The sequence below is a fragment of the Chiloscyllium punctatum genome, chromosome 52 (genome assembly GCF_047496795.1).
Source record: "Chiloscyllium punctatum isolate Juve2018m chromosome 52, sChiPun1.3, whole genome shotgun sequence".
Lineage (NCBI taxonomy): Eukaryota > Metazoa > Chordata > Chondrichthyes > Orectolobiformes > Hemiscylliidae > Chiloscyllium > Chiloscyllium punctatum.
Genome location: NC_092790.1, coordinates 18,949,088 through 18,967,256, shown reverse-complemented (window position 1 = coordinate 18,967,256; position 18,169 = coordinate 18,949,088). Strand labels below are relative to the sequence as shown.

Here is an 18,169-nt window from a genome sequence, read left to right as displayed (position 1 = left end):
GTGACCAGTAATTCCATCGACCTCACAGTGCCAGGTAATTCATTCTTTATCCATTCTTCCATTCTTCATCCATTCTTCACTGGGGTCCGACTGAACACTCGACATGAACACTCGGAAAAAAATTGCTTCAGAAACTCAGCAGGTCTGCGGAGAGAGAGAGTAACATCCTTTCTCAGATAAGGGAGACCTTCATTGTGAGAGGATTCAAGTCCAGGAGCAGGAGTGGCTTGCTACAATTGGACAGGGTGACACCACACTCTGGAGAACTGTATGTGCAGTTTGGGGTCTCCTTACCTGAGGAAGGATATTGTGCCAATGGAGGGAATGTAGCAAAGGTTTCCCCAAGTGATTCCTGGGATGGCAGGACTGACAGATGGAGAGATAGGATCAGCTAGAACGATATTCATTGGAGTTTAGAAGAATTAAGGGGGAGTCTCATAGAAACCTATGAATTTGAACAAAGATGAGACAGAGTAAACACAGGGAGGGTGTTCCTGGTGACCGGTTGGAGAGTCCAGAACCAGGGGGTAACAACCCAAAGGAGACGGTGCAAGATTGAGATGGGGAGAAATCTCTTTACCCAGAGAGTGGTGAGAATATGGAATTCTCTGCCACAGAAAGCAGTCAGGACCAGAACACAATGTTGTTCAGGAAGGAGTTGGATAGAGTTCTTAGGGGCAAAAGGGAGAGCACGGGGAGACACGGGACCAAGTGAGGTGATCAGCCATGACTCCATTGAATGGGCGGAGCAGGCTGTGGAGGGGCCAAATTGTTTCTCGACGAGTGGCACAGTTGCCGCTGGCAGGTGGAAGACAAAGGGAGGTTTTGCCTCGATTTTATATATAGGCTGTGAGAATGAGGGACATTAATTTCTAGCTGACAATTTAGAGAGAGTGGGTACAGAGTGATCTTTTGAGTTTAACATTGAAGAGTCTGGGTTGGATTGATGGGTTGTTGTTAATGAGACAGACTGCACAAAAACAGTGAGGGTTTGGAGCGAATTTCACATACAAGGTTATCCTTCCAAATGGATGGGTGTTAGCAGAGGGTCAGGGCAACAGGAAACAGGAAACACTAAGGTTGGTGTTTGCTGATGCAATTATGTTATTGATAGGAAATCGCTCTCTGAATCCAGCACAGGAACACAAGCGCTGAGATGGCAGCACTCATTGTCGCAATGCTTCTGATCCTTTCTCTTGTCACATGGCTTCACATTAAACTCTGGACCAGGAAACCAGGTGGGTGAGACACTCTGGCAGGTAATGCTGGTGATTGTTCTCCAGTCAGGATTCGACGTGGGTTTCAAACTAATGTTGCTCACATAGTGCGTGAGGATGTGTGTATGAGGAGTATGAATGAGAGTGTGTGCGAGTGAGAGTATGAAGGTGTGCATGTTTATGAGAGAGAGAGAGAGAGACGCACACATTTCATGTGCGCAAATGCACATTCACTCACTTCTGCAGTGCACCTTGTAGACAACACTTGAGAAGACGAACTCCATCCAGAGTCGAGACAACACAATTCATGTTTGATTGGCACTGTATCCACAAACATCCACACGCTCCACTACCCGTGCTCAGTAGCAACAGTGTGTATCATCTATGAGATTCACTGCAGAAATTAACCAAAGGTCCTCAGGCAGCACCTTCCAAACCCACAACCAGTTCCATCTAGAAGGGCAAGGACAGCAGATAGATGAGAATACCACCTCCTGTAAGTTTCTCCCTAAGTTTCTCCACTCATTATCCGAACATGGAAATATATTAGCTGTTCACTTAGTGTTGCTGGGTCAACATCCTGCAGTTCCCTCTCTAATGGTATTGTGGGTCTACCTACAGCACAGGGACTGCAGTGGTTCAATAACGCAGCTCACTACTTCCTTCTCAAGGGGCTAACGAGGGATGGATCATAAATTCTTGGCCCAGCCAGTGATTTCCACAACCCACGTGAATTTATAAACAAATAATAAAAGACTATGTGGGAATGTGCTTTGTGAGGATATGGGCAGGCTGAACAAGTGGCAGATGAAATTATTTGGGGAGACATACAATGTAATGTGTTGTGTTCTGAGGAATGGACAGCACAGATATAAACGAAAGGTTAACATTGGAATACTTGTTGCTTGCGCATCAGGCAAAGAATCCAGATTCATTTGCAAGCAGGTGAAGCTGAATATTTACAGTAAAACTTTCCCATGTTCTTTCTCTCTTATTTTCTCCAGCTGATTCTTCCAACAGTTCTCGGTGGCACAGGTAAATTAGTGAGGTGTTTAGCAACTTTCGACAGTGTTTGAATGCTGTTCGAATAGCCTGAAAATCACTCTGGGGTGCAAACCCAGCAATTTTACATTTGTTAGACAATTTGGAGCAAATGGACCATTGTGTCTGACTGCAAATCTAAAGTACAATAGTTCAAATCGAGGCCACACTATCAATTTCAGTTAGGCACTGAACTGAGCGTTGGTCAGTCTCATCAGTGGTGAGGCTATCCATTGTAGTTGGAAGAATTGAAAAAGGCAAGTTGTCATCTGAATGGGAGAGAAAGTTCAAATTGTTGGTGCAAAGGGATCAGGGCGTCCTTGTGCATGAATCTCAAAGTAGTATACAGCTGCAGTGGGTCATAAGGAAGGCATTTATTGCTAAAGGAATGGAGTATGAAAGTAGGGAAGTGTGACTGCAACTGAACAAGGTATTGGGGTTTCCACATCCAGACTACTGTGGACAGTTTTGGTCCTCTTACTTGAGGAGGGATGTAGTTGAATTGGAGGGAGTTCAGAGGAGATTCGCTGAATTGATTGCCAAGATGAAAGGTTAGTCTTGTACAATTTTGATCTCTTGAGGACAGATGCAGTTATACTGGAATTAGTTCTGAAGAGATTCACTCAATCATTTTCAGAGATGAAGGGTTTCTTAGATGAGCGATTGAGCTGTTTCTCTGGATTTTGGAAGATAGGACAACTAACTGAGGATTATAAGATGCTAAAGTGGGGATTGACAAAGGAGATGGAGAAAGGATGTTTGCTCATTTGGGACAATCCAGAATGAGAGGTTATTGTTTTAGGATAAGGGGCTGGGCAGACTGAAAACGGAGATAAGGAGGAATGAAATCTCTCAGATGAGGAGGGGGTTGTACACCTGTGGGAACCCGCCACCACCACCCAGCACACTGCATAAATTGAAGGAGGAGACAGACAGAACGTTAGACAGTGGTGGGTCAAAGAAAGTGTGAGCAGCTAGGTGGATTTGAGGCTGAGATGGGATCAACTACGATCGTATGGAATAGGGGAGCAGTTTTCTGAGGGGCCAGATGGACTCAACCTGATCCTAGCCTGAATGTTTTTGTGGAGTTATAGAGTCATAGGGATGTACAGCCTGGAAACAGACCCTACAGTACAACCTGTCCATGCCAACCAGATATCCCAACCAAATCTAGTCCCACCTGCCATCACCTGGCCCATATCCCTCCTAACCCTTCCTATTCATATACCCATTCAAATGCCTCTTAAATATTACAATTGTACCAGCCTGCACTGCATCCTCTGGCAGCTAATTCCATACATGTACCACCCTTTGCATGAAAAAGTTGCCCTTTAGGTCTCTTTTACATCTTTCCACTCTCACCCTAAACCTATGCCCTCCAGTTCTGGACTCCCCGACTCCAGGGAAAAGACTTTGCCTATTTATCCTATCCATGCCCCTCATAATTTTGTAAACCTCTATAAGGTCATCCCTCAGTCTCTGACGCTCCAGGGAAAACAGCCCCAGTCTGTTCAGCCTCTTCCTGTCACTCAGATCCTCCAACCCTGGCAACATTCTTGTAAATCTTTTCTGAACCCTTTCAAGTTTCACAACATCTTTCCAATAGGAAGGAGACCAGAATTATTTTGTTAGTTAGTAGCAAGGAAATGAAACAAAATGACTAGGAGGGAGAAAATGAAGTTTGACTTACAAAATAGGTTTTAATTTGTCAACATTGGAAAATAAAGACAAAAATTGATTTAATACAAATTTGGTGAAGGACATTGGATGAAAGAAATAGAAAGACAATACAAAATGGGGGGGGGGGATTCTAAAAAGTGGTGCAGGAACAGAGGGAGCTGTGGGTATATGTGCACAGATCAGTGAAGGTGGTATAACAGGGGAGAGGGGTTAATGAAACACACAACATCCTTGGCTTCATTAATCAGGGCCTAGAGTCTGAGAACAGCGAGGTGATGTTGAACTTGTACAAGACACTTGTTAGACCTCACCTGGAGTGTCAGAGAGAGCGAAAGAGAGGGAGAGAGAGTGACAACTGATAGGTGGTGGTTTAACCTGAGAGTTACCATGCCTCAGACAAGGGGACAGGTGGGGAAGGACAGTCCTTCATGGTAACCTCAGCCAATGAGAGATTCAAACCCATGCTGTCGATGTTACTCCACATTCCAAACTAGCCATCCAGCCAACTGAGCTAACCCAACACCCAATACAAAGCAGAGAGCATAAATTAATTCCGGTGACAGCACAAGTATTGAATGGAGAATATTAGATCATGTTGGAGATGCATCTTTGTTCTGTTGGGTATTTCTTTGTATGTGTGTTACACCTTACAGGCAACAGTAGCTGAATTTAGAAATACATTTGACAAAGGGAGTTGGCCTTCTGTTACCCAGGCTGGTTTTGTTCTGTTCTGGACACCTTACTGAGGGAAAGATGTTCAAATCCTGGAACAATTTTGTGCTGCTCAATTACTCAAATGTCCAACATTGCTTCTCAAATATACACTTCATATTTATATTTGTTATAACGTGTAACACCATGATCGGTTTGTTCAAATTGATTGTAACTTTAAAAATGCCAAATCTACATATGAATTTAATGCAGCTCATAAATATGTATTTATTATAAGCATACAGGCTAACCTGCTGCTAATCTTATGAAAAATAATTGGTTTTGAATAATGGAATTTACTGTCACTGAGGTGGTAAGCACTGAGAACAGGGCAAAATAATATCATCAGTTGTTTTTAACTCTTGGATTGAATGTGTACTTCTGGCAATGGAGCTCAATGTGTGTCTGATTCAATCCACTCAGACAGTGGAAAGGACATTCTCCTCTCTGACAGTGGGAACTGGGTGTGAGAAGCAGCTGGTCACTTTTGGATTGATCCATCAAATATTTGCCTGGAGAAAGACAAAAGAGAGAGCTCCTGTACATCACTAGCAGCTGAGTAGGAAGACCCAAATGATCAATGCAATATTCAGGTCATGATCATTATAATTCTTTGTTTTTGAACAGGGCAAGGTGAACAGTGCAGATCCTGGTTCCACTCGAGCCCTGCGCTCCTTCCAGTTTTTTCTGTTTCCCAAATTCTAAAACATTTCAGTGAGATAAAATGAACTCACCAACAGATGGACATCTCCATAAATGGAATGATTACACAGTTCAATGCCCAGCTCCCAACACATTAACTGTTGAAAAACAAATACTAGGCACGATTTCACATACTTGGAGACGTTTATCCAGCGCCGGCTATATTTATCCTACACAGGATTATCACATTTGTTTCTACTGTCCTTTATTTCAATGTCTCTTCGCAATAAACAGCGTGAAACAGAAGTGCTCATGCCCGAAACGTCGATTCTTCTGCTCTTTGGATGCTGCCTGATCTGCTGCGCTTTTCCAGCTACACATTTTCAGCGTGAAACAGAAGCCAAACAATGAATTTCCATCCGTGGTTATGGGATTAAAAACCACAAGAATGTCCCACAGCAGCTTCTTCCCGCTCTGCCTCCCTCAGCAGGCCTATACACAGCCCGAGAAAGGTCTCTCTCTTCCCTCTCCTTCCCCCCCCCCACCGCCCGGTCACTCCAGGTGCTGGGACCAGTTCCTGCTCTGATCGGCCTCTTATAAGCAGGCCCCGGTTCTCCCTGAAGTCACTCCGAATTAATCCCTGTCTCAGAGCCCCCTCTGTGTCCAAGGCTCCCATCCCGATGTGCTGCTGGAAGGAGCTTGCTGTTCTGTGGGCGCTGATCTCTCCATTGCGGTCTGTTTCAAACAAACCTCTTGCACTCACTGAGTAAATGCTCCTCAAAGGCAGCACTGGGGGAGGGTTTTACGCATGCGCTCCTCTGGTCAGGAACAATCAGCTTTGGGGGAGGCGAGCGTGCGATGTTTTCCCAAAAATTTCCAGAAACAAACATTACGTCATTTCCCAAATTCCATTTTCTCCCAGTTTGACCAAAGGAACTGGGGCTGTGGGGGAAAGGGCAAAGAAGGTTTCAAGCTGGGACATTGTCTCTTTCTGAAGCTCCAATGGAGCTCATTCCCGGGTCATGTTAATAACTCCTCCCTCCGGATCACTCACAATCTGATCAGGGAGCGGAGAAACTGGCGGCCACTCGGCCCATTCTCGGTGCTCCCCCATTCAATAACATCACGTTTGATCGAATGTTAACTGTGGTATTTAATCCTGCTGACCCTCATCCACAAATATTAAATCCTTGCCCAAACTAACATACAGAGAGAGGGAATAAGTGGACCATTCTTACGAAGGCAGAAAATAACTGATGGAGAGAGTCTTGAATCACAGTGTCAGTGCTTATTTCTGGGTCAGGAGGCCCGTGGAAAGGTCAGACCAGGTGTGTAATAACACCCCTGGGACTCGATTTAGTTTGTCGTGGATGACAGATTTTAGTGTCATGTATGCCGCACCCAGAAACCTTGTGATGTATTGTATGCCACAACGAGAGACCCCAGCTGTTTTTGTTTATTCACTCCTGGAACGTGGATGTCGCTGGCTGAGCCTACCATTTATTCTCCATCCCTTTTTGAAGGCTGTTCCTTCTGAAACAGCTGTTGCCCATGTGCTGCCCACAATGCAATGAATAGGGAGTTCCAGGATCTTGATCCAGTGACAGTGAAAGAAAGCAGTTTTATTTCCAAGTCAGCATGGTTCCCCTTGGAGGGGAACTTGTCCGACATCAAGGCGGTGTTCCCTGACATCAGCTGCCTTTATCGTTTTAGATGGAAGTACTCGCGATTTCGACGGTCCTCCTTTTACAAATTACAAAACTCGAATCTCTGTTAACGGCACAGACAGACGTCTCTCTGGCCGATAGCGTGAAATCAGAACAATGTGTTGCCTCCCTGGTGTCAGGATCAAGGATATCTCGGAGAGAATGCAGGATTTTCACAAAGGGGCGTACACATTGGAACTAACTACACACGAAGGGAAAGGGATGAAATTCCGAAGGAAAAATAAGGAAGAGAGGCAAGAATTTACAAAGGATGTCCTCACCGGTAGTAATATCTAGATTACTCCCGCTGCTACGAGCGACTGAGGGTAGGAATAGGATGATAGAGCAGAGGACTGCCCGACTCAGGACCTGGTGCAGGGGAGACGTGTTAAAATGTTTGGATGATTGGAATCTCTTCTGGGGAAGACGTGACTTGTAGAAAAAGGATGGAATACACCTGAATTGGAAGGGATCTACTATATTGGCAGGGACATTTCCTTGAGCTACTGGGGACGGGTTAAACTAGTAAGGTTCTGGATTAGTGGTGCTGGAAGAGCACAGCAGTTCAGGCAGCATCCAGGTAGCTTCGAAATCGACGTTTCGGGCAAAAGCCCTTCATCGGGTATAAAACTAGTAATGTGTGGGCGTGGGGTGAGGTCAGTGAGAACCGGGGACATAGTGAACAAAGATATCAATCTGAGGCTGGTGAGTCTGTAAGTCAAACATCCAGGGCAGACAGGAACATAGCAGAGAATGTGGTTGGATTGATAACTTAAACTGCATTTATTTCAATGCAAGAGGCCTAAGAGGGAAGGAGGATGAAGTCAGGACATGATTAGGAAAATGGGATTGGAATTGGGATATCATAGCAATTACAAAGACATGGTTTGTGAATGACACAACTGGCAGCTTAATGTTCCAGGAATCAGATGTTACAGGAAGGATGGGGGGAGGGGTCAGCAAGAGAAAATGTGACAAGTTTGGTAAGAGATAAGATCACACTTTTACTGAGGGAGGATATTCCTGGGCTTATATCCATGGAAATTATTTGGATGGGAATCAGAAATAAGAAAGGGTTTAATCACCTTATTGAGATTGGACTGTAGACACCCTAACAGTCAGCAGGAAATTGAGAAACAAATTTGTCAGGAGATCTTCGATCTGCAGGAATAATGATGTGGTTATGGTGAGGGATTTTAACATTCCAAACATAGATTATGGCTGCCATATTGTTAATGGTTTAGACAGAAACAAATTTCTTAAGTGTGTACAAGGAAAGTTTCTGATTCAGTATGTGAAATGCATCTTCTAGACAAGGTGCAAATCTTGACCTACTCTTGTGATATAATAATATATCAGTGGGGGAGCACTTTGGGGCCAACAACCATAATTTAATTAGTTTTAAAGCTCTGATGGAAAAGGATAGACCAGATCTAAAATTTGAATTTCTAATTTGGAGGAAGGCCAATTTTGAGAGTATTGTGCAAAAACTTTCAAAAGTTGACTCAGGGCAGATGTTCACAGGCAAAGTGATGGCTGAAAAATCGAAAGCCTTCAAAAATGAGAAAATGAGGGTACAGAGACAGTCTGTTCCTGTTCGAGTGAAAGGCATGACTGGTAGGTGTAGGAAGTGCTGCGTGAGAAAAAAAGTTGAGGTTTTGGTCCAAATAAGATGGAAGCATATTCTAGTTAAATACAGGAGAGGTTGAGTGAATCCTTCGAAGAGTATAAAGGCAATGGATATACTTGAGAAGGAAATGAGGAGGGCAAAAAAGGGACATAACATACCTTTGGTAAATAGTGTTAAGGAGAATTCAAATTGATTTTATAAATACATGAAGGTCAAAAGGGTAACCAGGGAAAGAAGAGGGCCCCAAGTCAGCCTATGTGTAGAAGAAAAGGAAAAGTGGGAGATACTAAGCGAGTGCTTACAGAGGAGAGGGAAATAGATAGTGATATCTTAAAAAATGTCCATAATACATAGGATACTGCTGGATGATTTTATACAGAAAAGGTGGATAAAGCATGAGCACCTGATCAGGTGGACGTGGAACATGGTGATAAGCTAGGGAAGTGATTGTTGGGCCCCTTGCTGAGATATTTGTATCATCCATAGTTACAGGTGAAGTGCAAACAGACTGGAGGCTGGCTAATGTGGTGCCACTATTGAAGACAGGTGGTAAGGAAAAGCTGGGGAACTATTGAACGTGAGCGTAACATCAGCAGTAGGCAAACAGTCGAGGGGATTGTGAGAGACAGGATTACATCTTTTTGAAAGGCCAGGATTGATTAGGGGTATTCAACATGACTTTCTGTGTGAGAAGTCAGGTATCGCTAACTTGACTGAGTTATTTTGAATTGGTAACTGATGAGGGCAAAGTGTTGGATGTGATCTATATGGCCTTCAATAAGGCGTTTGACAAGGTTCCCCATGGGAAATTGGTTAGCAAGATTCGATCACATGGAATACTGGGAGAACTAGCCATTTGGATACAGAACTTGTTCGAAGGTAGAAGACAGAGGGTGGTGATGGAGGGATGCTTTTCAGACTGGAGGCCTGTGACAAGTATGTGCTACAAGGATCACTGCTGAGTCCACTGCTTTTCATCATTTATATAACTAATTTTAGTTAAAAAATGACAACACCAGGTTATATTCCAACAGGTTTATTTAGAAGTACAAACTTTCGGAGTGCTGCTCCTCCATCAGGTGTCTGTATTTAGAAAGCTGGTGGAGTGTCATTTTTAACTTTGCACACCCCAGTCCAGCACCGGGACCTCCACATTATGATGAATGATTTGGATGTGAGGTTGCAGTTATTGTTAGTAAGTTTGCAGATTACACAAAAATTGTAGGTGTAGTAAACAGCAAAGAAGGCTACCTCAGAATACAGCAGGATCTCGATCAGATGGGCCACTGGACCCAGGAGTGACATATTGAGTTCAATTTAAATCGATATGAGGTGCTGCAATTGGAAAGGCAAATCAGGGCACGACTTACACACTTAATATAAAGGTCCTGTAGAGTGTTGCTGAACAAAGAGACATTGGAATGCAGGTTCGTTGTTACTTGAACGTGGAGTTATAGTTAGATAGGATAGCAAAGAAGGCATTTGATATGTTTTCCTTTACTGGTCAGAGCTCTTAGGAGACTTAGGAGAACATGTTTACAGAACATTGGTAATGCCACTTTTGGAATATTATGTGCAATTCTGGTCTCTCTCCTATAAAAAGAATGTTGTGAAACTTGAAACAACGACTTAAGATAGTTTTTGGCCCAAAGAAAAGGCCTACAATTTGGGACGAAATACAGCAAGATGGGAAGGCTGCAAACAGATCCAAATTCAGCAAATGACTGCAAAAAGGGATTTAACTAACAAAGAACGAATGAAGAAGAGAGTAATGTTGTAAAAAAAACTGCTAAAATACTAATAAATGTGCAAAGAGAGAAATGAACATAAATAGGTTGCCAAAGAGGACCACATGCCACTTACAACATTAAAGAGGGAGGTTCAAAATGGGGAACGAAAATGTCTCAAAAATCACTAACATACTATTGTTCTCTGTTCACAAATGTTCACACAACTAACACAGTAGTGATATTGGTGAGTTTAGTGAGAGGGAAGAACTGAACCAAATCAGTATATTTGAGAAATGATGTTGGGACAGTGGACAGGACTGAAGTTTGGGAAACACCAATCCTTGATCATCTACGTCCCAGAGTATTTAATGTAGTGGGCTGAGTAATATTGGATGCAGTGATGGTCATGTTCCAAGATTCTATAAGCTCTGCAATAATTTACACAGACTGGGGGCTAGGTAGTGTAAGCAATCCAATGGAAAAGGGAGGTAGGTATAAAATTGTGAACTATAGACCAGTCAGTCTGCAGGGAAAAAAACAAAATGAAAGCTTCAATTGTGAAGCATTTGACAAAACAGTATTCAGGATCTACTAGAATCAGCATGGACATGAAGGCCCTGTTCCAGTGCATACTGTTCTGTCTTCTAAGCTTGACAAACCGACTGGCCGTCTTTGAGGATGTAAACAGTAGAGCTGATGAGAGTGTAACAGTTACTGAGGAGAAAAAAAACTACAACTAACTCCCTGGACACCTCAGCAAAGGCTGAAAGGAGGAGACATTCTATCCTTCCACACTTAAATTTGGTGATATTTCTGGCGTGTGACTGTGTGGATGTGAATACTGTGTCAGAGAGACTGCAGGAAAAGGGCGACGGTTAGTCGAACGTAACTGTGTTTGTGTGTCCGTGAATATTACGATATTTTTGGGTCTCGCTTGTGAAAATCAAAAACATTTTCAATTCAACTTATTCCCGGCTCCCCCACTAGACCCCAAAGGTAAAATTTAAGACAATGTATTCGTTGATTTCAAGATTTCAGTCTAAAAGTACCGACAATGTCAGCGCTCAGCTCAAAGAGCTCGATCTGTGCGGCAGCAAAATGCGTTTAACTCGACAACGGAGTCATCTTTTCGAGTGAAAACTTTTCAGTCGCAACCCTTCCCTTGTCTGGATCAGGAGCGATCGAGTCTGGCTGTCTGGAGATGCGGAATTTCAGAGGAATTGGAGAGTTTAGGCCATTAAAGAAACACAGAGAGGCAGCAGAAGCAGGGAGCTGACAGCAGGTTGTCCCTGCGCCGTCCGCTCGCTGCCTTGAAGTTGCTCAGTGCCGCCACCAGCAGCTTCATTGCTGACCCAGTTCAGACTGACTCAGAGAGAGATTCAGCGCAGAGTTCTCAACATGAGCGACAGTGCAGCCGCCGAAACGGCTCCTCCAGCCTCCGCTCCCACCAAAGCCAAGGCTCCCAAGAAGAAGGCGGTGGTTCCCAGGAAAAAAACACCCGGTCCCAGGTTGGGAGAGCTGATTCTGAAGGTTGTTGGGGATATCAAGGATCGCAAAGGGACGTCTCTGTCCGGTGTAAAGAAGGCGCTGGAGAGAAGCGGGATCGATGTGGGAAAGCGAAAGGCACAGATCAGGATGAGTATCAGGAGATGCCTGGCGAACGGCTCCCTTGTTCTGGTCAAGGGCCAGGGCGTCTCCGGCTCCTTCAAACTCCCAAAGAATCCAGTCAAGGCAAAAGCGGGAAAGAAGGCGGGAACATCAGCGGCCGCCAAGAAACCGACCGTGAAGAAATCACTGGCTAAGAAGGTGACAGCAAAGAAATCCCAGGCCAAGAAAGCGACAGTCAAGAAATCTTCAGCCAAGAAAGCGACAGCCAAGAAATCCCCAGCCAAGAAAGCGAGCGGCAAGAAGACGGCACCGCCAAAGAAAGCGGTGAGCAAAGCAGCGCCAAAGAAACGGACTCCCGTGAAGAAGGTGAAAAAGACCAAGGGCCCTAAAGCCCCCAAACCCCTCAGCAAACCGACTAAAGGCAAGGCCAAGCCCAAAGCGAAAGTGACCAAGACAGCAGCAAAGAAATGAACCAGTCAGTGTAACATATAACCATCTGAACCCAAAGGCTCTTATCAGAGCCACCCACATCTCTCAGTAAAGAGCTGAGCCCGGATCCAATGTTCCCCGTCCCAGCGCCAAACACAAATCTGCCTAAGATGTTAATTGATGTGAATAACTCAAATACACACTCATGCCATGGTTTACGAGAATGGAGACCTTTGAATGGGGAATGGGAGAGAGTTATTGATCTCCATTTTATTTCACTTCGCGACTTATAACTCTACCGAGTCACGAATGTGACATATTGTATTTGTATTTATTTGACCCGTTCAGGAATGTTACTTTGTTCAGTTTTGATTCTGAGACCCTGCGCATGTTTTCATGTCGTGTTCCTTCCATCTGCCTGTTACAAACAGTTCAGGCAGCAATCCCACATTGTCTTCGTGCTAATTCCAATCTGGGGGTAATACAAAAAAACCAGGGGCGGCACGGTGGTCAGTGGTTAGCACTGATGCCTCACAGCGCCAGGGACAAACTCCACAAATGTGTGGAGTTTGCACATTCTCCCCGTGTCTGCGTGGGCTTCCTCTCGGTGCTCCGGTTTCCACTCACAATCCAAAGATGTGCAGGTCAGGTGAATTGGCTATGCTAAATTGCATAGTGCTAGATGGATTAGTCGGGGTAAATGTAAGGGAATGGGTCTGGGTGGGGTTGCTCTTCGGAGGGTCGGTGTGGACTTGTTGGGCGGAAGGGCTTGTCTCCACACTGTGGGTAATCTAATCATAAAGTGAGATTCTCTCCTTTTATCGGTGTACACTGCATTATCTTTTAAGATGTTTAAATTGGCGGGATTGTTTCGATTGATTCACGGCGGGTAAACGTTCCGTTGTTCAGTTTACCTGGGCTGTTTTAAACCCCGCCTTTCCTCCTGCCTGTTTCAGACAGATCAGGCAATGATCCCGCCTCCTGTCCGCGCTGACTGCTAACTCGGTTTCAAAGAGTTACTATAAAATATTAAAAATACTATAAAATATTATATCTTAGTTGCAGACGGATGGTGTTTTGCGTTTTAATGGTTACTTTAATCTCAAGGTTTGTGAGGGTGAATTCGGCGGATATTTTGAATTTGACCAACTGTCATTTCACGTTACCCAATCAGCCTCCAACAATCCTTTTCCTGTCTTTTCTGTCCCTTCCGGAGCTGTTTCTCTGTGGGTTGAGGGACAGGGCTGTATCCAGTCCCAGCTCTAGGGCGGGCTCTCCATTCCCTTAAACAGGCAGCACCGCAGCAGCCTCAGCATTGACAGCAGCAGCCTGTGTGTGTGTTACAGAGAGTTGGAGAGAATAGCCCGAACCAAGCAGACAGCGCGCAAATCCACCGGAGGGAAAGCTCCCCGCAAGCAGCTGGCGACCAAAGCGGCCCGCAAGAGCGCTCCGGCCACGGGCGGAGTGAAGAAGCCTAATCGCTACAGGCCCGGCACGGTGGCTCTGCGGGAGATCCGCCGCTACCAGAAATCCACCGAGCTGCTGATCCGCAAACTGCCCTTCCAGCGGCTGGTGCGAGAGATCGCTCAGGACTTCAAGACCGACCTGCGCAGGGCCTGAGTAAAACATTAATGGGGAGTCAGTTAAACAATAAAGTTAATAAACAATAAAGCACCAGTCAAGCGATCGCAGACGTTGGAACATGGCTTTGAATGATATTAAAGGGGGACGGAAAACTGGGTGATTACAGTGGATTTCAAAATTGAGAACTGTATGCATTTTACATTTTGAATATTAAATACTGAATAAATGAACGTAAATATATCAATATATTTACAAGTTTGGAATAGGCTTTAAAGTTAGTCAAGCATGAATTGATGAATTTGTGTTTGAAGTTATGGGGAGCTAGAAATATTGCAATATTTCTTTAAAAAAAAGAAAAGGGAAGAACGTAATGACTTATCCCCTTCGGGAGGTACCAATAGGGGACAAATAGGGATTGGGTTTGTAAGTGTCCCCCTCAGCAGTGGGGAGGTCAGAACATTTAAAAAAGAAATGAAGGTCCTGGTTGAGGATCCGGAAGAGTTCTCTGAACAAATTGATAAACTTTTGGGGCCCAGTCTGTATACCTGGGCTGAGTTAATGTCTATTTTGAATATACTATTTACTGGGGAAGAAAGGGGACTTATATGGGGAGCAGCCATTAAAATATGGGACAGGGAACACCCCATTGGAGATGGGAATGCTGGACAGGGAGAGGTGAAGTTTCCCCTCAGAGACCCCCAGTGGGAAAATCAAAATCCGGAGCATAGAGAAGAAATGAGGGAATTGAAAGACCTGATTCTAAAAGGAATAAGAGAGGCAGTTCCGAAGTCACAGAATTTGACTAAAGTCTTTGAAGTTAGACAGGAGAAAGATGAGACTCCCTCAGTTTTTTTTTTGCAGAGATTAAGAGACTCAATGTGGAAATATTCTGGAATGAACCCTGAGAACCCAGTGGCACAGGGTCTTTTGAAAGTACATTTTTGTGACAAAGGCATGGCCAGACATACAGAGAAAGATACAGAAGATAGAAGGGAGGAGTGAAAAGCCATTAGATGAATTGTTAAGAGAGGCACAGAAAGTGTTTGTAAAGAGAGAGGATGAGAGACAGAAACAGAAGGAGAAAATGATGGTAGCTACGGTTGATGAGGTAGTTAAGAAAAGAATGGAACCAATAGTGAGCAACCGGAGCAGCGGGTGGCAGCATGTAGGACAGAGAGGACAAGGGGGAGCGTTTGATAGAGGGTTCGAGCGACAGGGGCAGAGCTGGAGGTCTCCACAGGCAGGATGCTATTATTGCGGAAAGATAGGGCACTTTAAGCGGGAGTGTCCTGCTCTGAAAAGGGAAGAGAGGGCAATTCCGCTTATGAATTTTGATGAAGAATAGGGGTGTCAGGGGTTCCTGCCCCCGGGGATCCACCAGGAACCCTTGATAAACCTGAAGGTGGGACCCTATAGGGAAGAGGTCGTCTTCCTAGTAGATACGGGGGCAGCACGGTCATCGCTGAATTTTAAACCAAAGAAAGTAGGAATGTCAACACGGTCAATTACTGTTTCGGGGGTAAAAGGGGAAGGATTTACTGTTCCAGTATTTGAACCTATGATGATAGAAGGTCCTAAGGATAGGGTCACAGGGGAATTGTTGTATATCGCTGATATAGGAAGTAACTTATTAGGGAGAGATTTAATTATCCTCTTAGGACTGGGGATTGGAATTCAGGAAAAAGAATTAGTTGTACAAAAGGCAATGTTGACAGAGGATGTGGAGAGAGAGATAGATCCTATTGTATGGGCTAGGGAAGGGAATTATGGAAAACTACAGATCCCTCCCCTTGAAGTAAATTTAAAAAAAAAGGAAAGGGGACTTTGTCTGTGAGTGACAATATCCCATTTCCATAGAAGGTAAACGAGGACTGCAGCCAGTAATTGAAGGACTGACTAGAGATGGACTGTTGGAGCCATGTATGTCTCCTTATAATACCCTAATACTACCAGTGCGGAAATCCGATGGAACTTATCGATTGGTGCAGGATTTGAGAACATTAAATCAAATAGTACAGATCAGGCACCCAGTGGTGCCAAACCCCTATACCTTACTAAGTGAGATCCCTCATGACCTCAAATGGTTTAGTGTGATAGATTTAAAGGATGCCTTTTGGGCTTGTCCCTTGGCAGAGGAAGGTAGGAATTTGTTTGCCTTTGAGTGGGAAGGCCCTAAGACAAGACAGAAACAGCAATACCGGTGTACGGAATCCCTGAATTTATTTGGACAGATGTTAGAACAAACTTTGGAGAACCTTAGCAGCCCCAAGGGGACTACCCTGTTGCAGTATGTAGACAACCTCTTAGTAACAGGAAAAAGAAGAGAAAGAGTAGTAGAAGCCACTAACAAATTATTGAATTTCCTGGGTCAGCAGGGACTGAGGGTATCTAAAAACAAACCACAATATGTGGAGCAAGAAGTGAAATACTTGGGACATTTAGTCAGTGAGGGAAAGCGAAAGATAAGCCCTGAACGGACAGAGGGAATAGTGGGGATGCCGCTGCCCAGCACTAAACGGGAGTTACGCAAATTTTTGGGTCTAACGGGTTATTGCAGATTGTGGATTGATTCCTATCCACAGAAGACTAAGAAATTATATCTCAAACTATTAGAGGGGGAACCAAAATGTCTAAGTTGGGATGATGAGGAAAAAGACCTAGTTGAGAAACTCAAAAGAGATCTGATCCATGCCCCCGTGTTAGCCTTACCTTCCCTAGATAAACCTTTCCACCTCTTTGCTACTGTGGATAAGGGAGCGGTTTTGGGAGTATTAACCCAGAGGTGGGGGAAGGAATTAGTACATGAAGAATTGATTAAATGGGTCTTGGAATCCCTATTACTCCCCCGAGAAATAGCAGTAGTGCATGTAAATGGTTATCAGAAAGGAAATGAACCAGAAGTTAGGGGAAATAGATTAGCCGATGAAGTGGCTAAGGAAGCAGCCCTGAACCCACAAGAAGTGGTGATTCATTCCCTAATACCTACTGTCCCAGGTCCTTGGGAAGTTCCTATATTTACTGAAAGCGAAGAAAAAGAATTGAGAGATTTAGGGGCTGTAAAAACAGCAGACGGCATTGGAGGTTACCTGATGGAAGGAGAATGTTAAACAAAATGATGATGCGAGAGATTATGGCTGTCCTACACCAAGGCAGCCATTGGGGAGTACAAGAAATGTGTGATTTAGTTCTTAGGGAATATGGATGTAAAGGAATATATACAATTGCTAAATAAATATGTGAGGGATGTATCATATGCAAAAAGGTAAATAAGAAAGTTTTGAGAAAACAGACCCCGGGAGGAAGAGACCCAGGATTGAGACCTTTCCAGAGTATACAAGTAGATTATACTGAACTCCCCAGGGTAGGCAGACTAAAATATATGCTGGTTATAGTAGATCATCTATCTGGTTGGGTTGAGGCATACCCCCTAGCTACCGCCACCGCGAGTGGAGTGTCTAAAACAATATTGGAGCACATAATTCCCCGATATGGGCTCGTGAACCATATTGATTCCGACCAAGGAACTCACTTTACTTCTAAAGTGTTACAGGGGGTAATGAAAGAGTTGGGAATTTCCTGGGAGTTCCATACTCCGTGGCACCCGCCATCATCGGGAAGGGTTGAGAGAATGAACCAAACACTCAAACGACAGCTCTCTAAATTGATAATAGGAACCAGACTCCCTTGGACCAAATGTTTACCTATAGCTCTCTTGCAAGTACGAACAGCCCCAAGGAAAGATTTGGGACTAACCCCCTTTAGAATCTTATTTGGATTACCTTACTTGGGAACGAATGGAGAATTGCCAATTCCCGAAACTAAAGATTTGTTTTTAAAGAAGTATATACTGGGCTTGTCCTCCTCTTTGTTTTTCCTCAGGAAACAGGGTTTATTGGCACAGACTCCACCCCTTGAATTCACTGTTCATCCCATTCAGCCGGGCGATTGAATCTTAGTAAAATCATGGACAGAGACTAAATTGCAGCCGGACTGGGAAGGGCCGTACCAGGCTCTTTTGACTACTGAAACGGCAATAAGGACGGCGGAGAAAGGCTGGACTCACTACACTCGAATCAAAGAGCCAGTGGAATCTCCAGTTCAGGAAGAAGTCTGGACAGCCGAATCAACGCAAAAACCACTGAAACTCAGACTAAAGAGACCTTGAGTAACTAATTATACAGTGGCGACGCG

At 44.3% G+C, this 18,169-nt stretch overlaps 1 protein-coding gene and 1 long non-coding RNA gene across 2 annotated transcripts; one reads left to right on the top strand and one right to left on the bottom strand.

Moving 5' to 3' along the window:
* Window positions 1–3,938: 3,938 nt before the first annotated feature.
* On the bottom strand, window positions 3,939–6,275 carry LOC140470846 (uncharacterized). Its single transcript, XR_011956749.1, has 2 exons — window positions 5,384–6,275; window positions 3,939–5,161 (listed from the first exon to the last, which is right to left on the bottom strand). It is a non-coding gene; the product is annotated as an uncharacterized lncRNA (long non-coding RNA).
* Window positions 6,276–11,714: 5,439 nt separating this feature from the next.
* LOC140470815 (histone H1-like) lies at window positions 11,715–13,828 on the top strand. Its single transcript, XM_072566802.1, has 2 exons — window positions 11,715–13,038; window positions 13,741–13,828. Exon 1 carries the CDS (start codon window positions 11,756–11,758, stop codon window positions 12,434–12,436), a length of 681 nt encoding a protein of 226 aa, XP_072422903.1. The 5' UTR covers window positions 11,715–11,755; the 3' UTR covers window positions 12,437–13,038; window positions 13,741–13,828.
* Window positions 13,829–18,169: the final 4,341 nt, after the last annotated feature.